Here is a 27,425-nt window from a genome sequence, read left to right on the forward strand (position 1 = left end):
GAGTTATACTCTCTTTTTTTTTCCGATCTACAGGGTTTTTTTTCCGAACAGGATTCAGGGCTGCATTGACGTCTACCGGCAAGGCTGCTGAACATTCTCTAGAGTGTCGGTAGAAGTAAAACGATGAACCCTCAAGCCTTAATTGACCCTCCTCAAGGTCAGGAAGCAGAGCCATGAATGAAAGAAGATAACGGCTCATAAGACTTACCGCGCAACCACCGACTAAAGCCAACACCTTTTAGAGTTCAACACAATTTACAGGTTACACTTTTGAGAAGGACGGATCAAAGACAAATCTCGATCCGCAAAACCACGAAAATATAGGTAACATGGAGTTAAACTTTCAAAAAAATTTGCATCAGAGGTGGCGTGTCAATTAAAAAAAATTATATGCATTATTTCTCCAGGAAGATTTAAAGGAAGGAGAATCCTCTAATCCCGGGTTCCTGCCCCTGATTCTAAACATTTATTTTTTTCAACTAACTTGTCTTTTTTCTTAAAAGATGCCGGGGCTAAAATTCGAAACCATGTCCTCTAACCATCAGGCAGAGCATTTTTCTGATTGCACCAGATTTTCTAGGTGTTTCAGATGTAACAAAAGACTGACCAGACTCGTCCTGCCAACGAATATTGCAAAAACTAAATCACTTGATGAGAGCAGGTGACCGCCGTCAACAGAAGAAGCAGCTCATCCATTATGGAGAAGACAATGCTCATAACAAATTAAATCAGTATAAAAAAATATGGGAACCTGGCCATTATCTGTTTGCATTATTGGTAAACAGATATACAGATGAGGATACAAAGGAAACTAGCCACTATCTGCTTGCATTTGAATCGACTCACTCCAATGGCAAAGAATCAGACAAACAAACATTTGTTCGGCAAAGCGGGCACACCCTGGATAACAATGGTAAAGATAATCATAAATCTCAACAAGAATTTTGGAGCACGAAATTGGCAACCAGATAAAACAGCAGACAATTTCGTGGTGATAATCAGTGACAGGAAAATGCGCATCAAATATGCAGAGTACCTGTGAACTTCTTTCAACCACTTGTCTACACATGATTGGTGGAACTCATGCTGGCAGCGGAGAATTCTCATCCAATCACCTTCCTCATATTCCACAAGACAAATGTGGCATCTGCAGGAGACGCATACAAGAAGTAAGACAGTATGATGACTTTCCAAATAATAGAGCCAAACATTTTGCAGACCTTGTGCATCGTGCTGTGAAAGGGATAAGTTGCAGAGAAATGAACTGTTGTCCCCCAAACAACTTCTGGAGGGCCTTATCTTTGCTAAAACAAACTAGTATAAGCTTCAGAAAGTAAACAGAGAAGTTGACTCTTTCACCCCAAGTACCCAAGTACAACATCAGATAAAAAATTCAAAATATAAAAGTTAAAGCAACTAAGAGTGAAATCACGTCATATTTCCATTGCACACGCTTTTTGAAGAGAAAGTACTAAACAAGCATCAGTTATTTGGGCCACACCAATATTCACTCCTGGGCCCCACCATTTTGGGCCAAGACCACATGTATGTGGTCCTTTTCTTTAGGGGTTCCAATAGGTTAAGATGTCTTGAGAAGCTAGAACTCTACTCCTAGTGAAAACCATTTTCACAAAAAACAGTATCCGATTGTTCAACTGGGAAGATCTGACTGGTCAAGCACATGAGATTATAACTAATATCAGCTTAGACTTCAAAATGTTTACTTTCAAAACCCCCTTGGAGCTCTTATATCCATACTTCAGCAAAGTTAACTTACATGGCTTCGATATGATATTGGTTGCATATGAATGGAATACAATGAGTTGAATCAGGACTGTGATTTACTCATATAATACTCACCAATTAAGGTTTAACCCCGTACTCTAGTATATAAGCTACCAGAATAATAAAGCACCAAAATACGCTGTAAGCCCATTTGGATAACATGAATAAAGTGCCTCTGAACCGACTATAACGGAACCATCCTGATCTTAATAATTCCACACTAACTAAAATAGGAGATGAATCCAACCAATCAAACCAAGTATTTAGCTGAAATTTCATATGAAATAAACAAAAAGTCGGTACATTTACAAATATACAAAAAAATATTCATGAAAACATCAAGGTAGATAGTTGACAACTTACTGGGCAGCTTCTTCATTCTTAATGCCAGATCTAGTATACAGTTTTAGAGGTAGACGTTCTACGTCCTCCTTTGGAGCAGGCACGGACCCAAAAGAGGAGACAGAAGGGCGAGAAGATGAGACCACCGACTGCTGGTGAATTTCATCCAGAACCTAAATAAAATACCTAAATGTTCATACTCAAAATTATACCATGTGATCAGGAAAATTGTTCACATAAAGATCATGTAGCCTCTTACTTCAAATAATGCTTCTGCCAACATAACGATTCTTGATATACTTGTTCTAGTGCTTGGTTCGTCTTCACTATTCTCTGCCCGAGTACCAGTTCGGCACCGACAACGGCCACTGCGATAATGGCCAGATAAGATGCAAGACCTATCATGGCCGACTAAATTCTCAAAACGGCTACCCAAACGCTGAAGAGCATGAACCTGAAAATTACGTGTTATTAGAATTCCTACAAGCTATTGTAGATTGAAAATCGAAAAGATTCATAACCAAAATATATGCACCCCAACTAGGAAGGAAGGAAGGAAAGAAAAGTGGCATGACTTGCCTGAGACCTCACTCTCTGTCTTCGTTCAATAAATGTAGATCTATGCAACGGAGGAGTATTATTATTAGCATCTGCACCTGCTTGTTGATTATTCAACCTGAATTGGTGGCCGTTGTTAATGGATCGAACAGAACTATCAGCATTAATAACATTATAATTGGAGGACGTTTGAGGATTTTCAGCCCTTTGATTGATGATTTCTTCAGTTGCATGGTCCAAAATCTGTCTTACAGTACCTTGTCTAACATCCCTAGACATATCATCATTCGCTACATGATTGAATGAACCCCTGGATGATGCATTTCTTCGCAGAACTCTATCACGAAGTCTGCCAACACTCAATGTCCGGCCAAACTGTATGCCGTCCCCGGCAGCTTCCAGAGTCCCTGTCCTTCTGCAGGGGCGCCTTTGTTCACCACTAGTTGTTCCAAGATGGCCCAAGGAAGACCCACTTCTAGAAGTTTCAGACAATCCAATAGAACCGTGACCTTCTCTATCCTGGGCAGTAGCCAAAACCGGACCCCGCTCCTGAACTACAGAAGCAGAATTGGCAAATTGCGGTTCGGCACAAGAAGAATCTACATCTCGAAAAACACCATTTGATGGCTCCACCAAAGGAAATGTAGATAAGGAGCATGAGTTATCGTTTGGAAGAACGCCACTCTCAGATTCCAAACCACCTTCTCTACAAGCTGCAAAAGAGCTTGAAATTTCAGGACCATTGGACAAAACTGAGCAAGCCTCAGAGGAGCCAGGGCTTGTCTCTTTGTTCAATACGGCGCGACCATGGTCAGGGATCACATTCAAACGACGGCTCAAGCGGTTTGAGGATGCCAATGGTTCAGTAGTACTCGGAAATCGTCCAGAGTTGCTTTCATCAACGAACTCAGTTGATGGTGCATTTTCTTGAACCCATCCATCAAATCCTACACCAGAGTTGATCTCAGTTGTTGGAATACTTCTCAAGCCATCACCTTTTACACAGCTATGACATTTAACCCCATCTGGTTGCCTTTTGGCGTGACGCCTGAATGGTCTCCAACGTATCCCGCATCTTTCTTTTCTCTGAAGAAACATAGCAACACATGAGACTTGATCTCTAGGAGTAAAACGTCTCAAGTTTCACAATAGGACCAAAATCAAGATCTTTACGGAAAAGAGGACAGAGACAAAATGTGCATTAAGAAACAACGATGATGAAGGGGGGAAAAGACTACATTCCATTGTTTACATGAGAAACAGAAAATTTCAAATTTTCAACTCAAACAAAAAGAGAATATATTCAGACCTGATCCCGACCATGAAAGCTATGTGCAGAGCAGGAGAAGCCTTTCAAACAGGATTGGAACACCGTGCTTTTCCTTCGGCCGCAAACTGAGTCCTCCACCTTGCTACACCCCGCCCCCATCTCACCTCCCTTTCTTCCTTTCACTCCCACTTCACTCACTCCATCAAGTCCACCATCACTTCCAGTGTCATCCTTCTTCCCACATACAGAGGAAGTAAACCCTAGATTCTAGGAATTGGTAACAAGAAGGAAACCGGCAGGATCTGCACAGGAACGGAAAGCCTGAGCAATGGGCAAAATAATGCTTAGAGATAGAACAAAACGAAATTATTATCTCTGTAGTTGTAGTCTGTATTCATAAAAGCTCGTCGCTTTTCCTATGCGATTTTCTCCTCCATTCCTTCCTTTCATTCTCACCTTCCAGATTCGAACTTTATTTCCCAGTTTCCGAAGACCAAGATGATTACGTCATCGTTTTCAAGAGAAAGGGAAAAGAGAGAGGTGGAGGGGCTCAGAGTTGCAGGGAATGGGGGAGTGTTACATGGAAGCCTTTAACCGCGTCGCCCAGTTTGATATACATATTCTCCAAAGCGGCTCTGAGCTTTACAAATAGCAGAAACAGCCCTCGCGTAACTCGGATCCAAGCCTTTTGAGTCTACGTGTGTGGTGAGAGGGAGGGGTGAACAACTAGTTCCACGAGTCGATTCGTTTAAATAATCGAATTGAGTTTGAACTCAACATGTAACTGTCAAGTCTAGCTCGAGCCTTAATCGAGTTTGTCGAGCCTTAATCAAGTCGATATATTCAAACAAGTTTACGTGTTTGTTAAGTCTTAATCAAGTCAAGCTCGAACTCAACACGTAACAATGAATATCAAATCTATTCAAACGAGTTTGTCGAGTCTTAATCAAGTTGAGCTCGAGCTCAACACATAATTACTTCCGTCGAGCTATTCTCAAACTTGAGGTTTCATTAGCCGAGCCGAACTCGAGCTGACTGAACTCAGGCTCGACCTTGGCTCGTGTTTACTCCTAGTGGCGGGTAATGCCTTGATCTAAGTTAACTAATTTGGATCTCATTGTATGCAGATCCAGCTTTGTTTTATTTCGAAAATCTTAAAAAAAAGATGGGCCTTGGCAAGGGTTTTAGACTCTACATAACCTATTCTTTAAAACCTTAATCCAGTGTTTAATTTTTAAGGCAGCGAATTATTGTCCCACATACCATTAAAACTTTATTAACTATATATCTAATGCTTTAAAAAAAAAAAAATTGACTTCGCCCCTAAACCTTGAAAGGACCATACTGAGAAATCTATCCCTATCTCTGGTATGACGAAAAACGATGGCACCTCATGTGAAATGGACCGCGTTTTAAAATTTCCAGCCAAAGGCTCCCCAGTTGTGGAGCGAGAGAGGGAAAGCAAGGACGCTTTGGAGGCAGCGCCAGGTCGCAGAGCAGCACGTTGAAGTTTTGAACAGTGACGCATATAACCTTTGACTTTCTCCCTCTTGACGAGACCTCAGGGGCATAGAAATAGTGACTTGCTTTTTCAGGGTTCTTTTAGAATACATGGAATTTTCGTCACCAATATGTAAAATGCATAGAATTCGGCATCAGATCGAAATCCATAAACTTTTGATACGGCACCAACTCTCTTGCTGGTCGATATACGTTGAGTAGATGATACTTTTTTTTTTTAATTTTTTAGAGTGACCTTTGTGCATTGCTGGATATGGTAGTTCCTTTCCTTGATATGAGATGGAAGCCAATAATTATTCACCGGAAGGAACGTATTGGATCGTATTAGATTATACTTAGCCATGCAATATCATTATTGCTATTATTCTATTGATATAACAACCCCCTGTCAGAACAGAAAGTATTTTTAAGGGGATATAAGACTTACTCTATCTGCTATTCTTTCTTCCTTTCGTCAAAGTACATCCAGTAATTACCAGCATTAATTACATACGACTCGAAAGGAATATTGGAATTTATACATCTTTTAGTGTTGAGGCTATATATATACGTATATCCAAATGTTCAAAAATGTAAAAGTTATTGCTAAAGAACAGTGCCGAGAACCAACAATGGTTTATGGTATAGCAATGTTTATGGTTACCGATATCGGGTATATTCTTTGCTATATCTGGTTTTAAGATGTTCTTGCATCAATATTCAAATTTGGGTTTGAATAATAATGAATGTAAATTGATACCATATCTGAATCTCAATTTACAACATGAATTGCATGATCAAATAAATAATGAATACAAATTCATACCTACCGCCAGCCCCGGCCGGATTGCAGCCTATCTCCGGCTCAAAAGAAATCAGGGATTAGATGTTTCTCTTTGACTGGGCCGTCAAACGCCTCCCAAGAAATACTTTCTCAAAGCTAGCTGAGACATGAAAGGAAGAGAGCCACGTGACCTGTAGCTGCTTTAGGTGGCAGAGTGCCCACCTTCCATCACAGACCAGCTGGCTCTTCTCTGCAATATTCTTTGAAATCAAAAACTCTCGTCTGCAATATTCCTTCAAATCAAAACTCTCGCCTCTTGGTGGTTGCTGTGTGCTAGTTTGGTTCCAATTTTATGCAACAGAGGCGCGTCTATTCCCACCAGTCTTTTTCTCGGAAAAAAAGTTCCAATAAAAATGATACTCCAGAAACATGTCTTTTGGTTGTTCTAGTTCGAGTGGATTTTGTCCAAATTTCGGTGGCACTTTAGGGCGTGTTTGAATGAGTGGATTGAATGTCTCAATAATATATACCCCTTCGAAGCAATGGCAAAGTCAGAACTTTTAAATCAGATGGATGGAAAATTACCAAAATACCCCTATCGACTGAACGGATGACCTCATACCTATAAGGGCAAAATTGGTATTAAAAATCCATTGCCCCTCATCCTATACCATGCTAACGCGCGGAAATCAACATCTTTTTATCTGTGGTGGTCAAATATCAAACCATTTGAAAAATCTTAAGACATTTTATCAGTGAGAGATACCAATATGTAAATAAGAAAAATTACTGTAGAGTACTTATGTCTAAATAATGTCCAAAAAAGCCCACATGTGGCACTTTCTGGAAAAAACTTTTCAGGTACTACTGGAACCAAGCAGCAGAATTGCAGCGTTTGTCTGGGTAGTGAGAGAAGGGCGCCAAAGCCCTTTTCCTGATGTGGGTCACATAGAAACTGACAAAAGAAATGCATCCTGATTAAGATTTATGTGTACTTTCTTGTGAGCTACAAGTTCATTCATACTGCTTCAAAAGAGGCCCAAAGAAGCCTCCATTGTCCTACCTCCAAGGTTCTAAGCTGCATCGGCATACTTGCTGGTAGTTCTGTACCTTGAGATTTCATCTAAATGTAAATAGAATTCGCTTCTAACAAAGTGAGAATCTGACCCTACTCAAAAATAGATCAGACATCACAATTCAAATCTCTCTGTCACATTCTCTTTTAATTAATCCAACTCGAGAATACCAAATCTCTTTTAGATAAAGACCAACGGGCCTGCAGAAGTGAGAAGGGGAGAGGTGCAGCCTATTCGATGAAGCTGGATGGGGGGAGGTTGAGTTCACGCGGATTCACGTGCTCACACAGCAGTCGGTCGAGGTATGGGCAGCTTCCTTTTGCTTGGATCTGCGTGTACACACGACGGCAATTGAACCAGCGCTCGTCAATTTCTCAAACTCTTCTTTTTTCAATTTAGGATAGCTCCCCACGAGGAAAGACGGTTTAGTGATATAATAAAAAATAAACCAAAGAATCATATTATGTATTAATTAGTTAGTCTACTTATCATCCCATATCTCATCAATAGGAGGCTGTTTGGTCGTTCAGACTTTGAAACTTTTCGAAAGAAAACGTCAGAGCTGAGACTCAAATTTTGGCAAAACCTTTATGGGTTGCCTCATAAACCAGAAAAAATTCACCTTTTTTTGGTGGTTGATGGCAACCCGGACAGGGTGGGAACTAAACTTTTAACAGACAAAAATAAGCCAAAAGGGAAAGAAAACACCCAACTATCAAACACCGTAGGCGCCAAGATCCAGACAATTTAAATAAAACTTCAAACTTGGTAAGAGTGAAAAGGCGATCATATTGGATATTACTAAATCATCAGAATTACTGTTTTTTTTTTAAAAAAAAAAACATTTGGTTTGAACTGAAGGACTTGGTTGCAACCTATTGGCAGTCAAAGGGAACATGGCCAGAGGGTGAAATAGCTGCAAGCATGATAATTTAAATGCCAAGTTAATGTCTTGCAATCTCAACATACAGAAAAGACATTTAGAATAAAAGTTTGAAAATGGAAGCAATGCTGCTCAAACCCCACATCTAGAATGCTCATGATTTGCAATAATACACATAATGAAAAGCCATACCAATCAGCCCCATAACGGAGGGTGTTGATGATCCAACATATGAGCCCATTCTCTCCACTCGGCAGACAAAGGCATTTACCGTTGAACAAACAGATTACACCAATTGTGAACACCACATTTCATTTCACTTGATAAAGGTCGGATCACGTTGATAATGGTGACCTCAAATACAAGCTTCAATGTCATTCCAAGTTTCTTATACAAGGCAAATGTTATATGGGTGTTATATTACATATCTTGTACTATTTGGACGCAGCAAAGAGCCAAAAGCCGAAATAGAGAAGCCACATATTTCGTCCCATACGCTAGGGGACCAAGAATTCCAGAAAAAAGACCTCTGCTTTGGAGGCCGCCATACCTGCATCTTTCAGATAACTTCCTGTAATGTTTAGATTTGTAATCCGGCTTCCTCACACATCCAAAGGTGTTAACCCGTCCACTGATTAACAAAAGGAAAGAAGATCTCCTCGACCACTGATTCAGCATCATTCTGCTCGACAGCATTTATCAAAATCCAGTTCATGTATAGGCCTCCTGGAGGAAGTGAACGGAAGTGCGCAATCATGCAAGATCCTTGCCTCTCGAAACAAATCTTTAACAGCAAAAAAGGAAAGGATCAATATAGATTGTTAACCTAACTAGATACTTGATGGGGAGATTAAATACACATAATACAAGTTCCGTTAGAAGGAAAGTGCATCTGATGAAAAAAGTTTGAGAAAAAAACCAGCATCAGCTAAAGGCCAAGGAATTAAAAATTTAAAACTATATTGACTATGCCAAAAAGCAAACAAACGATGAATGCATGACCTGGGGAAAAAAATATTCAAGATAGTTCAGTTTCTTTACGTTTTATGAGAAACTTAAGAGATGAAGCACTCCATTTAAGTCTATATAATCTTAGTTTCCTAATGGTTTAAATATATTCATTATTCAATGAGCAATCTTTGAAGAAAAACGACCCAACTTCAAAATACTAGCAGTCGCAGGCAAAAGCCCCTGCAAGCCATTGCACTCATCATAAATCTCTTTTATACATGAATCGGCCTGAGCTTAAGCCTACATAGCATCAAGCTGATGGGATCAAGCTCACAATTGCAACATAGCGAGAACTGGGAACCTGTAAAATGGCTTGAAACATCATAAAGAGTAAGACTACAAATAAAGGAAAAGGCTACCTGCTCAACCGCCAGGGCTTCTGGTTTCCGTGGATGAACATACTGAGCACTAATGTTCCCTTGATTGTGAAGTATCTGCACGGAAAAGGCTTGGCAAGACATTAGAGAACCTTGCTGAGCATAAGCACACTAACATAACACACCTATTCATCCAATGAAGAGATATGGAAAGAGCCCAACATCACAAGCAAAGCAGTGTTTGAAGAAATTGACAAACACAGAAGGACAAGTCTGTGCCATAATTGTAGCATTATATTGATGATGATAATGCTTTAACATTGAGAGAGATGAATATTTCCTGAGGCAGGACAGGCCACGACAGAAAGATCCAGGTACAATATATTCTTGCCAAGGAACAAATTTTTCCACAAAAGTGCACGAGCTTTATGTATCATCAAATCCTTGCAGATTCTTTGGCCCCTTGAGGATGTGGTGGAATCGTCACCATGGAATGGCCAGCCCTTTGTCCTACAATAAAGGTTAGTTTTTTCAGCCGTTATAAGCAGACAACCTAATGTGGATGGCATATTTCCATGCCCAGCAGGTGATACAATAGTAAGGAACACATAGAACTCACAGATCTTAAGATGACCAATTGATTAAAAAACCAAGTAAAAAAAGATGGGAAATGAGATACACAAGTTTCGTTTTTATTTCTTAGATGAGACCAAATATACACGAGAGAAAGAAAGAGAAGGAGAGAAACTATAATACATATTTCTGTTCTGTTTTCCAAAGAAAATTATTCTCAAAAAGAAAAAAAATCTGCCCACATCTAAAAGAACAGTTTGATTCTTTAAAATTATACTGCATCTACCATTGAAGCTTTTTATTTTTCAAACTGCATGTAATTCGCCAAATATAGTGGCAAGAAATATGCCCACCAACAGATAGGAAAAAGAGAATACAAAATTGTGGCAAGAGATAGGTTAAGAAAGAATACCCCAGGAACTGTCACCGGCGAACAGGCTTTTTCCAGGAGAACGAGGGCCAACATTCCAGTAGGAAGGACCCTTTGAATGCATTCTTTCCTCTTGAATATATGCCATCTGCAAGGGATTATTAGACCGCAGAAGAGATTGCTGCCCTAGACGGCTAGGAGAGTGCTGTGAGGCTGGATGAGATGTAAGATGCGATGGCTTCGACATAGGGCGACCATAGCCACAATGCACATCACGGGCTGATGAGGTTGTCTCATCCATACGTGCATATTGGGATGGGCCACTTTGTCTGGTATCAAAAGAAACAAAAAAAAAAAAATTGAAATTGCTGACCAGTTACACAACTAACAACATGACGTATAGGTCATTGCTGAACTTCGCAAAAATTAAACCACTACCTGAATAGGACATTGGGACAGCCAGTCATTACAGACCTCAACAGAAACCAGATTCTGGCAATTCAGAAGTTGATTAAAACCAAAACCAGCACTCCAAAGATGTCCTACATGTCTTTTTTATTTAAATGTGATCCAATAATTTAATTTCCATGGACCATGTAAGGCCAAAGCCTTGACAATTGAAAATCTGGATTTCTTGTAAAATCAAACACATTCAGATTTGACTGTTTTAGGTGGTTCGAATTTGTCTAGGAGCTACCACTTTAAGAGACATGCATACACGTAATCGCATCCATTCACCACAATAAGATTAACAAGGATGATAAAGTAACCATACAAAGACTGGATCTAATCATCAATTATTAGTGGAGAAACTAACATACCTTACAAACACCAAACTTGAGAAGATATAGCAGGCTACTAATTATCCATGCACAGAGAGCTGTAGCAGTCAGAACATGGATCCAAAGAGTATCCACATAGACACTACCCAGAAAGGTCCACTGAACACAAATTCTACCATAGCGTGCCATTTTCATAGAAATGATGCATAACAAGTATAGCTTCTCAACCTTAAGATGTAGACTAGATCACGGGTCACCATTTATATATAGGGACCAGAAAATGGACCAACTTTCGATTGGCAGATGACCACCCTGATACTTTATCACAGTCAAAGCCACTTTTCTTTTTTTTTCTTTTGGTGCGGAAGAGGGGGTGGGTATGTCTCAATAAGAAAATTCTATACAGAACTCAAAAATGTCAAATTTGGATTTTCTGATCAAATTATATGTTGATTGGCACATAACTATTGAAATTCCTATTTCTAGAACTTTGGATTTTAGCAGAAAGTACGCAATTCTTTGCCAGAAACCATCTAATCAAGAAAAGTGAAAAGGTGTAAGAGGATTATTTAGAGGAGAAATTATGGATGGAACCTCCAACGTGTTCTACGAGAAGCTCACTGACCGACAGGCTGACACTATTAGCAAGGCAATTAACAAGGCAAGACATGCAAACATTATACTATGAGGGAAATGAACTGATGCACCCACCCCACATGAACAGCAGTTATGAAACATAATGTTCCAAATAGTGCTTATTCTTGTGTTATCTAGAAACATAGGTACCTCAGCCATTTCCACATAATAGCTTTATCTTGCTAACAGGACGTCTGAAGTAAGTGCTATAGCACTACATTCAACCCAATATAAGGACATCGTCATCTTTTCCTGTCTGAAATGCATTCTTGTGTTCTAAATTAAAATATACATCTCCATCGGGTATCTGCAAATCGATGTATTCTGCATTTTCAGTTTTTATTATATTGTATGGGCAAGACCAGAGAAGGAAATAAGATAATTTTATATATTATCTTATGGTTTTCAATTTCAAAACACAATTCAACACCTAGTTTGAATAGGAGCAAGATACAGACAATAATGAATTCCTGTAGAAGACATAGACCATCCAGAAACAAAATACATATGATTAACGGAAAAAAGTTTTAGCTTATTTGTACCAACAATATCACAGGCATAGCCATTACAAACTAGATGCCACTAGGAAGGCCAAATCGCACAAAAATTTCTAATAATAGTTACTCTTCTTTAAAATTAGTGCACACCTATGATTAGCCAAATTGTAATTGAAGGATGGTTGTGCCTGGTTGCCACCACGATTAGATCTGCCAATTCCAATAGTTGTATTTGCAGAACCAGTTACATGGTTAATACGCATGCCAGTGGCGACTCCAGAACATAAAGAGCTCATATCAGGATTATCATCTTGTAAGAGAAGATCATCGCTGAAAACCAAGAAAAAAGAAAAGAATTAGCACGCCGTCCTGGCCACAAGCAGCCATCTCAAGATTGTGTGAAGCAGGGAAAATGAAAGCAACATTTTATTTTCCATCCTTTAGTAGAACATGCAAAAATTTATACATTGACCAGGAACTCCCATTCAGGGAGTTGTTCTGCAGCCAGAAACAGGGGTATCTCTTGGTATTTATCAAGTAAACCTTCTGGTAAACTTAGCTTCCTTACTCTGGAAATAGCCAGACAAAGTGTATTGATCATTAAAACTTCAAAAGAAGAAGCAAAAACAAAGCACATGCTAAGAATACAACCCTCAATCGTAAGGGAACCTATGAGACACTTCCTAAAGATTCATCTCTAACCCCATGCTGGAACTCCAAAATGCTTGTCAAAGATTAACTAAATGTCCTAACTAAGCGATATGACCTTCTCATCCAAAGCATATCCATGCACAACCAGATATAGACAACATTTATTAGACAAAATAGAAAAAAGCATACATGAATACATGATTAAATAGCAATTAACTTCAGCTTACTATATAAAGCAGCATGCATGAACAAAAGATTAAACAGTGATTAACTGCAGCTTACTATATAAAGAAGCATGCATGAACAACAGATTACCTGCAGCTTACTATGAATCAAAGAAAAAGATATTCTTAGCTTTTAATTCACAGTGAACTGATTTAACCATGTATATACCTGTAATTGGGATCCCAATCTCCCGGATTAGGTATTGATGAGCTGCATTCAGGTTTATCAGATGCAGCCTCCACGGAAGAAGCAATGCCATGCAAATAGGGTGCAGAAGGAGCCAAAGTTTGATGGCTGGACGAAGTTGATGCACAAAGAGGAACACCACTTGCCCTTTGGTGTGGCCAGCTTGGATGGCTGGATGATAAATGCAGACCATAGGGAGAGCCCATATGCCCTCGAGGTTTTCCTTCACCATCATTATGATGCCCCAACCATTGTTGAGATGATGTGTGCTCCTGAGGTGACATGGACATCATTCCAGGTTGGCCTAAACTTCTCCTTCTGTTGTATTGACAAACAGCAGCTGCCTTTCCCAAAGGTGATCCATGAACTCCACTCCTTGCTGGAGAAGTAGGGCAATGCATGCCAGGAGAACCAGCTGATATATGAACCTGGGAGCTTGGAGGAGTAAACTGCGAAGGACTAGTTCCCAGGGACATGGTTCGCATATTGCCACAAGATGGACTAACACCTAAGCCATTTACATGAGAAACATGAGGTCCTCTCCACCAGCCATCTGGGCTAGTCCCAAGTGTTGTGCCCCCTCCATGTGCCTGGATGTTCAATCCTGATGGACCAACATTTGAATAATAAGAGTGAAAACTGCCATCTGCATAACCTTCAAAACTGCTTCCAAGTCCAGTACCACCATCATTATAGCTGCCATAGCTTCCAATGCTTCCATAGCTACTGGCATAGGAAAAAGGAATGATTTGCATGTAGGAGTTTGCCTGTGTTGGCACTCCCCTATTCATGCTTATGACCTGTTTCAACATGTGACAGGATTCTTATCCAAAACTTGAACATGCAGACATTTACACAGACTGTGACATGGCATTTTAGAATTAGACAAGACAAAAGGAACATCCAAAAGACATCTTCTCTTTATCTATAGAACTTCATATAAGTACCAGATGGACTAATATCAACAGAAGGACACAGAAAACAAACCTGAGGAGAGAGACCAGCAACGTACCAATGCCCTGATCCAGGATTATGGTTCACTGTCAGAGGCTGACAAACAGGCTGAAACAGATGAATGTTTTTTATTAACACATGGCAAAACAAATGCTGACTAGCAAGCCAATTGAACCAAACAAATATCTGCTAGTGTTTTGGCAGGCGATAAGGGAATGCTTCTAGTATCCTGTCCTTTTTGCAGTAAGGTTAATAGTGTCTAATCACAATTTTCTACATATCAAGGCACATCCAGAATATTCAATATAGTATCCATTTTCTTTACATGAACCAGAAGAGATTCATATGTTTCGCATTCAGCAAGCAGAAAAGTATACAGACAAGGACTGGTATGTTCTAACTTCTAACCCATTTGTGCCTCATCACGGAAATAGTGGCTTTATTTTTTCAGAAAAGAAGCAGATTTCTGTTCAAGCAGTTATTCGAGCAGGAGCGTATTCTATTCAAAAACTTAGATGTATTTGGCAGCAAACAAGGTGCAATCTTACTCAAGAAAATACATACAATGAAAGGCGACTCCGCAGGCGGTTCATATGGGCGTAGCAATGGTTCGTTGGTAATGAAAGGGTGGAGCAAAGCCTGAAAGGGTAAAGGTAGCAGGATACAAATAATGTCACACACCATTGCACAAATACAGTTCAATAAGAAAGAAATTCTTAGCATGCATAACATGAACAACCTGAGATGGAGTCCATCGGTTCAATGGATCAAAACGAATGAGACCTCTCAAAAAATCAACTAGAGCTACTCGACTTCTATTTTCTGTAAAAAATGAAGAATCAGTAGCTAACATCTAAGAGAACCAAAAAGCCTAATCAAACATTTGAAACTTTTTAGTAACGTCAGCAAACAGTTGCCTTCATTTCATATTAGCATAATTTTCTTCAAATAAATAATAATATATTTCAAGATACCTTGAGATATCTCTGCATCTGAAAGATTCTTCCTATGAGGGTAATTCATGATGATATCTTCAAGCTTCACATAATTGAAGTAGTGCTTCCCAATTACAGGTTTCTTTAATTCTCTCTGAGAGGAAAACAGGGAAAGAAGAATGAGAAAAACTAACCCAAGAATACTCCATAAAGACTCAAACAGAACACACATTGTTCAACACTCACTGCTTCATACTCTTCTTCGGTTAAAAACTGATAAGCACTCTGGTTCCCTTTACTGGATTCATCAGCATCCAAGCAGTGGATGCTACCGACATGCTTGAAGAATTTATTTGCATTTTTCGCATCTCTTAACATATAATCTGGTGGTTGTCCACTGCACAATAAGAAAAAGAAATATATTAAAAGTAGCAAGTATGATTAAGTACATAGCTAGACTAGAAGTACATTGTCCTTCTAGTATTTGCACTCTAGTAAAGATGAAATGTTGAGGAAAACACAAGCCTTGCTTGGTAAAATTGAATAAAAACTTAGAGATGGAACAAGAAAAGAGGATAATTTCAATTGAGTTCCTTTCAAGTTTCAACACGAAGAAAGAAAAACCCAATATCCTGATGGGGTGTTTCCGCTGCTCCTTAGAGGCAGATTGCAGCTACATCAAGTGATCCAAGAATAAAGAAGATACTATTTCTATGCGCCTGACATTTTTTATGGTATGCAACCAGCCATGGATCTAGTGATCTGATCTGATGAACAATGTACCAGAAAGCTTCAGCTATGACCTTGGGTTGGAAATGGGAAAAACTAAGAACCATAAGCAAATTTGGCTGGGGCCAGATCATAAAGTTAAGCAGAATGGACGAACAGAAGATTTTAATGAGAAAGCTCTGATGACTTGAAAAATGCCTAACGATTCCTAGAACCTTTAATATCCCCAAGGACCATTCCATAACTAAAAATTTAAAAAAAAAAATCTTTTTAAACAGACCCCTGATTTTTCAAATTGCTGACCATCGATGCAATATCTTCTTCTCATGTAAAAGATGCCATGTTCGTGATTGCCACTTAGAGAAGTTGATAAGTAAAGGTCATCCTGGAGGCTCCTTCTACAAAAGGATGTTCCATATCTTCCTAATGTCTCCTTTTATACTTTGAATTTTGAAATGATGAAGTAAATTTGTGACAGAAAAAGGGTATCACAGTGTCTCCAACCTCCCAAACATGGGAAAAATTCATACATGTAAGATTTGTAATGATCATTAACAAACTAGGTATCTTCCTTTCACAAAATGACATTTTGGGATGCCATGTATAGATGTACCATTTTCAAAAACTTGAAATGCCAAAATTTCCACATAAGCATCCAAAAAGTATGGTCAAATAACTACGAATCAAAGATCGACCACTACTACAACGTGAAGACAATAACTCCTTTCCACCACTTGAGTTACATGCAAACAGAATAAAGATCCATATCTATGGCACAAAATCACAAGTGGTGAGGCATTACTTCTAAGTTTTAACAGTTATCGATGAACACAACAATAGCTGCAGTAGAGTTTCTACCTTCCATAAGTCCACAGAGCTTATGATATTATAAATTACATACCCAAGTGTTTCTCTCATTCGACGGATAAGATCAAATTCTGATGCACCTGGAAATAAAGGGAACCCTAGAAATAACTCAGCTACTATACAACCAACAGACCACATATCAATGGCAGTGGTATATCTAAACAATAGTCAAAGACAAAACAAAGAAGACAACGGGAAAATTCTATTAAAAGCACAAATTTCACATGCTCAATTTCATGATATAGACCACATGTTTCATCATGGAAACTGCCAAAGTACAGAACTCGTAAGGATGATATGAATGGTTCAGATTTTCATTAGTTTACCATGCTTAAATCAAGGAGATGTGGTTTTTGGTTTCACATATTGCCTTTCCAAGATTAAAATTATTAGTTCAACCCCACATAAAAGAAGTGATTTTTTAACCATCATTTTTACAAACTTGACATTATTACCAAGTTTACATGAAAGAGAAAGGCATTATTGTCAGTTTAACCAATTTAGTTGAGATTTAACTGAGCTAGCAAAAACATTACAGAAAGACAATTTTTTGGTGGCTTAAGGAAAACCATAATTTATTGGTGGCTTAAGGAAACCAAAGGCTCAAATAGGTAAATTTAACAAGAAGGCCATTAATCTGATTCAGGACAAAGCCTTAAATCAAATTTTCCAAAAAAGAAAAAGTAACATTTTCATATGAAATTCTACAGTTCAGAACAAATATTGTAAAATGAAATATAAAAGGAATCAAATCAATATCTAACATCATAACAGTATTATTTCCAAACTCAGAACCAAGGTTTATATACATGTTCAATGGTTAATCATCAAATTCAGAAAAAAAAAATGATGCAGCAAGACATTGAAGTATGTCAAATTGCTAGCCAACAGGCAACTGGAGGGGGGCCACTGAAGGACTTAGGTTATCCACAAAAACCCTGATTCAACAACGACAACTGTCAAACATTACTAAAACTCTCAATGTATAGGATACGGATAGCCAAGAAGAACTTCTGGAGATCTGTAATAACGACTCTGCAGAACAAAATAAAGAAAATGACAAAATGTTACAGCAAATGCAATATCAACACACAATATCATCATAAAGGAAAAAATACTGCCTGAATGTAAGAATAGACTGTTCGTGTCTCCATGCAGGCAGATCCAAAGTCAATTATCTTTATCTCTGCTGATTGGACACTGCAGATTGTAGATCAAACCATGTAATAATGAATTTAAAACCCAACCATAAGAAATCCTACTAAGCAGGTTACCTTGGACAGAGGAGAATATTTTCTGGCTTTAAATCACAATGTATGATACTAGCATGCTTCATGATAATCAACGCATCCAACATCTAAGGAGAAAAGGAAAGTCAGATTAGTTGACAAGGAGAAACAAAAAATGAACTAGAGCCCAACGAAGTAGCTGAAACATAAAAAGAGTTGTCAAGGGAAAGCAAAGGTAATAGACAAACCGATAAGGCAATAACTGTGCAGGCACAGGATTTAAAGGCTTAACTTAGCAGTAAATTATACGATACAACCCAATAAAATTCATTCAGTGTTCTTTGCACTGTAACAAAAATTACAGTTCTTTTTTCACCTTCTGCAAATGAAGGTCATTTAGATCTAATTTACCAATGAAAACCAAAGCCAAGTGATGTCTTCCCCATTTGTACAAGAACACATCCCTAAAATGTCAAGGTTTAGGACTTAAACAAGTGACTGCTTCAACCAACACAATCATTATATCCAGTCACATATCACAGATATTGGTAAAGAATATTTTGGGTTTAACTTCACACCATCATTTTTTCTTGATAAAAATAGGGAAACCTCAGCATGTAACAGCAAAGTAAAGATAGCATGAAGTATGGAAAACGGGAAGAGCTATCTACTTTTACTGGATCAATGCTGTACCAAATAGCAAATGAGCCATTCCCTCTAGCTAAGAGAAAGGAGGATGTTTTCTTTCCTTTCATCTCAAAACTGCATACACTAGTTGCAGTTTCCTAGTAATTAAAGCTCTCCTCTTTCAAAAGAAGAGAATAAAAATTTACTTTTTAATCAGATCACAAAGATGAAAGGTACAGACCAGGTAACTTGACAAATTACCAACTCCATCATTCAAAATTCTTATTATTGTCATGTGATATTCAAGCACAGCAGCTCAACTTCAATACCCAAAACATGATAACAGCATCTGGCCATTAGTTTTTTCAAGTGCATTCATTTGAAGGGTGATTAAACGAATTACAATGCAAAGCACAGGGTAGAATTCTCTCTCTTTCTCCTTCTTTCTCTCTCTCTCACATACATACACATACACACAGATTTCTCTTTTCCATTTCTCAGCTCCCTGTGTCATTCACAAGCCTTCAAGGGTTTCTGAATTAGATCTAGATCAAATCTAGCCAAGAAACGAAAGAAGTGCTTCTGGGATGACTGACAACATTCCACAAAGCAAATATAGAGAGACAACTGTATGCAGAAGCTTCAATGCAATCAAGCAGGCATTAGTGTCACTTGGTTTCCATAAAGCCAATATAGAGACACAACTATATGCAGAAGCCTCTTCATGCAATCAAGCGGGCATTAGGGCCACTTGGTTTCAGAATTACAAAAGTGCATTTAAATACAAAGTTATGATAGGAGTGACCAGTAATTCACTGTTCATATACAAATGCTGCAAGAAGATTTTGGTGTAGCACTACCCTACATCAATCGCATTATGATTCCAGAATGATCATAAGCCCTTGAATTAGACAATTCCTTCATGAAAGATCAGAGAGAGACGAGATTTTCTTACAAAAATTTACAGACAAGGATTATCAAATCAATCTGTCTCAATAAAAAAAAAATAACATAAGAAAAAGAACGTGGCCGTACACAATTGAACGCAGACAGCTTGCACTATAATCGGAAGTTGTCAGAGACTCAAAGGTGAGGTGAACGTGTTAAAAAAAGAATTTGGACATACTAGAATATGAACATTTATGAAATACCTCTAACATAAAGTTAAGAAATTGACAGTTTGTGCATTGTCTATGCTGCAGTGTTAGTACGATACGGACCTGTATTGTACGATATGACTCATCTAGGTGAAAAAAAACCTAGATGATACGCGCTCAATATGCGATACACCCGCGTATCATGCCCATATCGGGTGTATTGTACGATACAAGGTGATGTATCATATGATACACATGATACACCCAGTATCTTATACGGGGTTAAAATTTAAAAAAGGGGCCTCGGGTCCCTTTTTGCGTCATTCTTTTAAATCCAGGCCCTCTCTCCCTCTCTCTAAACTTTTCTAAAGGCTGTCAAAGGGAGAGATTTTGCTGGTTTCTAGAAAAAATCACTGATTTGAAGAAGAAATCATCGATTTGATGAACTCATAATGTAATGTACTAAACTCTACAACACTCGAAGGTCTAAACTCATATGTGATAGATGCTCTTGAAAACTATGTCACATGGGTGCGGGGTGCAGGTGTTGGTGTCGGTGCCGATGCCAGATGCGGCAAGTTCCAAAAAAAATTGGATGCAGGTCTGGTGAGAGCATATAAATAAATACATATATATATTTATATATATACATATATTATATACATATATATATAAGATATATTATATACATACATATGTTATTTGTTATATAAGTACTTTTATTTGTCTATATTTTTAAACTATTTTTATCAAGGTTACCTTGAATCGATATATCAATGAAAACTCGGCCAAAACATTTTTCAGCACCCGCACCGATGCAAGAGCAGGTGCACCACCATAGTTGGCGCACCCGTGTGACTTAGCTTGAAACTTGTGATGGATCATGGTTGTTTTAATTTGTTATTTTGAATCTCTTAGTCTTACTTTTCATTTTCTGAATTTCCTGCTGATATATATGCCTATGGTTTATGAATGATGAATGATGAATTATTATTGTTCTCTATGTGATGAATTATTATTGTTCTCTATGTGATGAATTTTTTTTATATGAAATACATTGTTCTTAAGTTTTCTGATTTTTGGCTATTTCCTTGATTTTTCATGATTTTTTACTAAATTTTTAATGTTTTTAATTTTAAAAAAAATTACGATATGGCGTTTAGGTCGGCCCGACTGATACATGATACAATACGCCATTGACAACATTGAAATGCTGTACCTATTTAAGCACTAAAAGGAATTATGAAAAATGTAAACAATGAATCATATATGTATTCTTTATTATAAGGTGAGCCTATACACAAGCCATCTAAACTATTGAGAGGATGAGAAACTAGTTCAGCAGGATACTCTCACACAGGAAAATCAATTTCGAGTAACTATATCTTTCGAGGGTGAATAATGTGCCAAGAAATTATTGGAATGTCGACACAAAAGATACCATTAACAATTATGTTTCTCTTTCCCATGTTCCTTATTGCAAAACCATGTTAGTACATTATCTTTCATTCTAGCTTTTCTTTCCAATTACTTACTTATTCAGTTAAACTTCTTGTTTAGAGACCCTTATAATTCCCCATGATTTAAGGTTCTCATTGTAGGTCAACATGCATGCATTTATGCATGTAACAATGCATAACACGCTAAACATAAATGCCAATAGGATAAAACACATCACCAGCCCAAAAAGCAGAATAAGTGCAAGCCAGTCTTGCATTTGAGATAAACGAATAAGACATCATGAGCTACCTGTTTAGAAAATACACGAATAAGGTTTGTAGACATCCCTTTGAACTGGTTCATCTTGATGAGTTCAAATCTATGTAGACAAAAGGCATGATCAATTGCACAACCAGAAAGATCAAGAGCATGCAAATGATTAACCAAGACAAGTGAGTATCTTACAAATTAACCCCAAGCATTTCAAATGAAATGCATAGATGGTTTTGGTACAAAAAGTGATCAAGCATGCGGACGATATGATGCTTATCATCGGGATCAAACTTCTGATTTAGCTGCATGACAACATATCAGGTTAAGCTTATAAAATGTAGAATGCAATATTTTCGGTGAAAGAATGCAAGGAAGAGAATGCACATACTGTAGCCAAAATGGAGACTTCAACAAGTGCTTGATGATAGTAGGCAGGTTGATTCTTTATTATCTTGACAGCAACAAAGCTATTAGTTTCCAAGTGCCAGCATTTCACAACTTGTCCAAAAGTTCCCTGGCCTAGCATATCTTTGACCACGTACCTAATGCATAGGTCAGCATAAACACAAGAAATCAATTACAACAAAAAAAAGATAATGTGCCTTCTCGTGATGCTTGATTTGTCAAGAATGCAGCAAAGTTTCAAGTACGGATTTTTACCCTCCATAATTAATACAGCAAAAATAACTTTCATAACATAAAAGAAAATTAGTTGTAGTAGAGAGAGAGAGAGAGAGAGAGAGAGAGAGAGAGAGAGAGAGAGTATAAAAGAAGGAAAGGCATTCCTTGCTTATGTCAAGGTAAAGAAGACTAAAAAATGAGATATAAAGGTGCAAACCTTTCTCTGCTTCTGGGATTCACCAGGACCAAATTGACAAATAATACAAGATCTGAGTTTTCATTGTCAAAACCATCATTGAGCACTGGTTCAGATGGATTTGTGAGGTACCGCTTCACATAAACGGACTCGCAACACTTGAATTTGGGGTTACATATCTGATATGTCTCAATGATATCCTTTGTCAACCTGACCACCAGCTATACATGATAAAACAGCAATAATTAAAAAACATCTATCATTGAATTATTAATGAAGGAACATGACATTGGTTAAGCCAAAGCCTCTTATAACATCCATACGGATAAGAAATCTACTAATAAATCTACTAATCAGGGGAAGATGTTCAGGATAGCTAGCTTGCTTAGTAGTTGAGCTTTTCCATAAATTGATGCTTATTTGTTTAATTTACAATCAGCAGAAATTATTTTCTTTTTTTCCATTACATGATTAACAAAAGTTTTCCTTTTACAATTTTCCATTTATGAAAAAAAATTATGTACAAATTCATGTGTGTTTAGAATGATATGTAATGCACTAGCAACATATTTAGAACAAGCATTTCATGAACTTTCATATTTCTATTATTGTACCCACACGTGAATGTAAGTGTATTTATGCATATTTGCAAACTTTGGTCGCAGGCCCTGCATGTGTTGTATCCCATGCATATAAGTTAGTCTGGTGTTCTTTTTTCAGGAAAGAAAGCATGACGAGTTGACGACAATCAACGGTCATAGTAGTAACTATGTCAACTGGGCTTAAACTTGAGCAATGTCGAAGCTTCAGTTCAGCACTTGAAGTTGCACGCATGAAGCAATCAAAGGTCAGGATAGAAGTGTAGCAGGTAATACAAAGCCCAAGTTAAAGGATGAGCAAGGGATAAAAGAAACAGAAGAACCTTGAGAAATTAATCATCATTTTGTTGTTGACCTGGATTTTGAGTGTCACTCCATCAATATTAAGGAACACCACTACAAATGGGCTTTTAGTGTTGTTTGGACATATATTATTAACAGATTACTATTTGAAAAGCATTAGTACAAGTAATAGAGGACAAGGAAGCAAATATAAATCAACATGATTAATTAATGTGATACAGAAAAAGGCACAAGCAATCAACTAATCATAACACGTAACAAGACCACGCATAAGACTGAAAGTTCGAGTAATTCTACAAAACCTATCCTGAAATGGTGTGTGAATTAAATAAATAGGCTATGATGTAGAAGGAAACAGATTCAATGAAAAGAACTCCTGGAAATCTCCTAGCCAATAAACATTAAGATAGTGTAAAATTATTCCAGTTATGATAATTCTTCTTAAAGGACCCCTGACTTGTTACGTAAATAAATAAATATCAAACATAAGCTCCCCGATAACAAGGATGAGGACCAATCAAATCCTTCAAGGTGCATTTGTGACGTAAAACAATTCAGGCAATACACAAAAAATTAGTCCTTGACTTACGAAGGATCCTCATCATTGTTATAAATTCTACCCTGAGCTCCATGCTTTTTACTAGTTTTGGCACTTTATGAAGAAAACAAAATATTGTACAAGGCGGTGACACAACCCAACCATTTTTCATCAGTAGGTTGAATGAGAAGATAAAGTCATCAGGTTGGCATCTCCAGCCCATAATTGTTCATTCTTCCAGTTTCTTTTGATAATAGCAGAAATGAAACATTGGAAGCATAAATCTCCAATCTGCATCTAATACCCTCCTGTTTTCATGATCTTAATGTGCCCCCAGTAACTAAAGTATGAAACTCAGGCAAGCTGTGCTAAGAATGGTTGTTTCATGGCAAAATATGGAGCTGTGATCCGTTGCTTTCTTAATGTCTACTTCAATGCAGCTTTTATGAAGATGTTTCTTGACCAGGGCAACGAGATGCCATAACTACTCATCTCTTATCCAATAATGGAAAAATGAAAAGAGTAAAAAGATCCATTACTCCTCCACAAAAAAAAAAAATCACAGGAGATACTGGACTTGTGTCAAGTATCAGAGATCAAGCCAAATGATGTACATTATGTAAAAGGGATGAGACAAGCCAAGATAATCCGTTTTACCTAAGCATTATTAAGAAAATAACATAAACAATGAAAAATAGTTGTCAGCTGCATCTTATACTTATACTGCTCCTTCAGTGCCAAAGGATGAACCATTCACTCACAACTAAGTGACCAAGGATGATAGGGGCGTTTGACTAAAAGAATTTCTGACAAAGACTAGGCCTCCACACATGTTATTGGAAACTATTTTTCATTCCTACAGGTCTTGTTCAAGGTTGTTATCGGGAAGCCTTATGTATTCCCTTGAGAAATATGGTTTTTGACTTTGCATGCCCTACCCCGAATATGGAGAAAAAATAGACAAATCAGAATCTAAGAGAATGATAAAGATGATCAATTTCCTTCTGAACTTGGCAACTTGTAGGATCAGATAGGCAAGTGCTTGCAAATGCAGATATCAACTGGCACATAGTTATTTGTGAACTCTATAGCAGGCGACCCTGATTGTCATGTACAAAAGGAGTCAAAGTTGTGCAGGCATCTGCAGCATTGATTTCCCACAAGGCACCACTTTCAGCCTACTTAGCATCATCTAGAGCAGATTTATGAAATTCAATCTCCCAGCTAAGAAAATAGGAGTTTACACACGCCAAATGAAAAAAAACAAATTGCAGTAAGACGTCCCAGAAAAGCCCTCCAAGTATTGCGCATACGATCTTGCAGTTGACCAGATGAATGACAGCGCTTTTCAGGAATGTGCAGTTAAGCAAACTGTAGCTGTATGCATGATGTTCCAACCAAGGAAAAAAAGAAAGGAATACGACATTATTCAACACGGCAATCACTGGTGAAGATCCCATTAGGATCTACAACGACATGAATTAACTTGAAATTCAGCTAAAGATGGGATTGATCGCCTGCGATTCAATTTGCTAAAGGAATTTCCGCAAAGCAAACACGAACAAATGGAAGAAATGAGTACCGGTCTATTGACGATCACCCTAAGGCGGCCAGATTTCTGAGGGGTTCTGATCTCCGGGAGGCCAGTGTACGGCTGGAACCTTGCTTTGCAAGGACTCCAAAGTGGAAGCGGCTGCGATGACGAAGTAGAAGCCCATGCCTCGGCCTGCCGGGAGCTGGGATCATCCTCATAACTCGTGCTCGGCTCATCCATGGCGTCTCGCTCTTGAGTTCAAGCAAAGAGGAGGAAGAAAACGGTCAGTCCGACGGTCCTCATCGGCTGAGAGAGACCATCCTTTTATCAATTCCGGGATTCGGATCTCCCCGGACGATTCCAATCTCATCCATCTGCCCTTCTTCAAAAGCCTGTGGACTAGGACAGGCCGATCCTCATTGCGGACTTGCGGGCGGAGGATGAGAAACCAACGGAATTGGAGACGAATTGTGGCGGTAGAAAGCCCTAGCTCGGAGGGAAATCGGCCGCAGAAGCACCAAGGATCGCAGAGGAGGAGGGCGGCGAAGAACGCCGATACGTCGTGGTGTCGATGGCGGTGGCGGGAAGAGGAGAATCCTTCGGCCTCCACCTCCGCCTCTTTTTTCGTCTTCCTCCCCTCCCTTCTTCTTCTAATAATTTTGGGCTTGCCGTCCGGCTCCCACCCATCCGCCGACCCTTTTTATAGTCCAGCTCCCTTCACTAACCACGGTTAACGCCGACCTCAACCCTGAGTCAGTGGACACAACTTACCTGTCACCACGCCACTTCGACGCCTCCAAATCCAAGCGACCGCCGACTCGTCCGGTACGACACTCCGATTCTTACAGTCAACCCGGATACCGGTTCGGCTGGAAGGACAGTCTTTTTGCTCTTTTTACAAGAACCCTTCAAACACTAAAATGGATACTGGATCTATTGTCGATTTCCGAACTGATTGTGTACTTTATCTCTAAAAGTTGCATCTGAGATCCAAATCCAGTTCAACTGACAACATCCAGCTAGGCGTCGATGGTGTCTGATCTAAGAAGCTAGTACTGGATCCGTGTGGTGTGCCCAACTTCAGTCGAACCAAACAGAGAAAAAGCCTGTGTAATATAAGAACTAGATAAACCAGACCCGCTTTTATGCAATAAGACACTATCTATCATGTTATTTTTCCATTGAAAATGTCTGGGTCTTAGTCGGAATGAGATCTGGTATGAGATTCGGAATTACCCCCAAAGCTCCTCATACTAATTGGACCCGACTCCTTGACAAGACCTCTTTCCAGGTATTGCATGGGTCAGGTCCAGTTCAAACCCGACCCGTCGGCACGCCCTAGCTTAACCACCTGAATGGATTTGAATTGTTCGGATATAGCAGTTGATCGAGTTCTTCTTCTCCTGGATTTTATTATTATGAACCTGGGCAGGTGGGTCAACGTGGGTCTGGTTCATAAATGCAGTTGACCACGACTAAGAGCGTATGAGATCCGAAACCTAAACAGCCCGCTAGTTCCATGGATAGGAACGTGAACGGATCCCATTCGGAATCCGACCCGTTCGCAACCCTTACTTCTAGTTCAAGTGTGAAGGTTGCCGAATTCAACATGCCTTGTTGGCTGTTGCTTTTCTAATTAGATTTAAGTTTATATTCATATTTAAATTGAATGAATAATGACATACTCCTGGATCCTGCATCCAACTCGATGGATTTGTATCAGATACTGCATTCTGGATCCTTAAAAAAACTCCGATCTGATTCGGCTCCAATTAGTTCCTGATGGGGGGTGAGGCGACCCGGTTTATGTCGTGATACCAAGTTGCCAACGGCGTTCCGGACCCTGTTTTGGTCCTTTCTGGTCCATATCCACGATGTTCAATAGCTAACTTACCAATTTCTTATAATTATTTAAATATGGAAAAAAGTCAAAAGATGCATCTTGGTTGGGCATGTCGTTTGTGTATATGCTTTATGGGGACCCAATGTCTTCAGTGTCTCATAACAGGCAAGCTACTCAACCCTAATTTGGAACCC

The 27,425-nt window shown here is 38.7% G+C and overlaps 2 protein-coding genes across 2 annotated transcripts; both read right to left on the reverse strand.

The window, feature by feature from the left end:
- Window positions 1-671: 671 nt before the first annotated feature.
- Window positions 672-4,527, reverse strand: LOC116252288 (uncharacterized). Its single transcript, XM_031626445.2, has 7 exons — window positions 4,412-4,527; window positions 3,995-4,257; window positions 2,707-3,771; window positions 2,387-2,581; window positions 2,149-2,300; window positions 1,037-1,147; window positions 672-900 (listed from the first exon to the last, which is right to left on the reverse strand). Exons 2-7 carry the CDS (start codon window positions 4,112-4,114, stop codon window positions 843-845), a joined length of 1,701 nt encoding a protein of 566 aa, XP_031482305.1. The 5' UTR covers window positions 4,115-4,257; window positions 4,412-4,527; the 3' UTR covers window positions 672-842.
- Window positions 4,528-8,484: 3,957 nt separating this feature from the next.
- LOC116253533 (dual specificity protein kinase YAK1 homolog) lies at window positions 8,485-26,055 on the reverse strand. Its single transcript, XM_031628380.2, has 19 exons — window positions 25,437-26,055; window positions 22,436-22,635; window positions 21,986-22,139; window positions 21,790-21,899; window positions 21,634-21,703; window positions 18,206-18,288; window positions 18,053-18,131; window positions 17,926-17,966; window positions 16,966-17,088; window positions 15,582-15,732; window positions 15,375-15,489; window positions 15,140-15,222; window positions 14,965-15,039; window positions 14,434-14,508; window positions 13,429-14,246; window positions 12,535-12,714; window positions 10,512-10,798; window positions 9,569-10,036; window positions 8,485-8,982 (listed from the first exon to the last, which is right to left on the reverse strand). The coding sequence occupies exons 1-18, from the start codon at window positions 25,626-25,628 to the stop codon at window positions 9,963-9,965; spliced, it is 2,910 nt and encodes a 969-aa protein (XP_031484240.1). The 5' UTR covers window positions 25,629-26,055; the 3' UTR covers window positions 8,485-8,982; window positions 9,569-9,962.
- Between the last annotated feature and the right edge of the window lie 1,370 nt (window positions 26,056-27,425).

Source organism: Nymphaea colorata, chromosome 4, assembly GCF_008831285.2.
Source record: "Nymphaea colorata isolate Beijing-Zhang1983 chromosome 4, ASM883128v2, whole genome shotgun sequence".
Lineage (NCBI taxonomy): Eukaryota > Viridiplantae > Streptophyta > Magnoliopsida > Nymphaeales > Nymphaeaceae > Nymphaea > Nymphaea colorata.

Excerpts from the sequence above, each read along its gene's own strand:
- LOC116252288 (XM_031626445.2), bottom strand. The coding sequence starts at position 4,114 with ATGGGGGCGGGGTGTAGCAAGGTGGAGGACTCAGTTTGCGGCCGAAGG. Across the intron at positions 2,582-2,706 it reads GACAGAGAGTGAGGTCTCAG|GTTCATGCTCTTCAGCGTTT; the intron begins GCAAGTCATGCC and ends CGTAATTTTCAG. Across the intron at positions 901-1,036 it reads TGGTTGAAAGAAGTTCACAG|GGTGTGCCCGCTTTGCCGAA; the intron begins GTACTCTGCATA and ends ATTGTTATCCAG.
- LOC116253533 (XM_031628380.2), bottom strand. The coding sequence starts at position 25,628 with ATGGATGAGCCGAGCACGAGTTATGAGGATGATCCCAGCTCCCGGCAG. Across the intron at positions 21,900-21,985 it reads AAGTCTCCATTTTGGCTACA|CTAAATCAGAAGTTTGATCC; the intron begins GTATGTGCATTC and ends GTTGTCATGCAG. Across the intron at positions 14,247-14,433 it reads TTGCTGGTCTCTCTCCTCAG|GTCATAAGCATGAATAGGGG; the intron begins GTTTGTTTTCTG and ends ATGTTGAAACAG.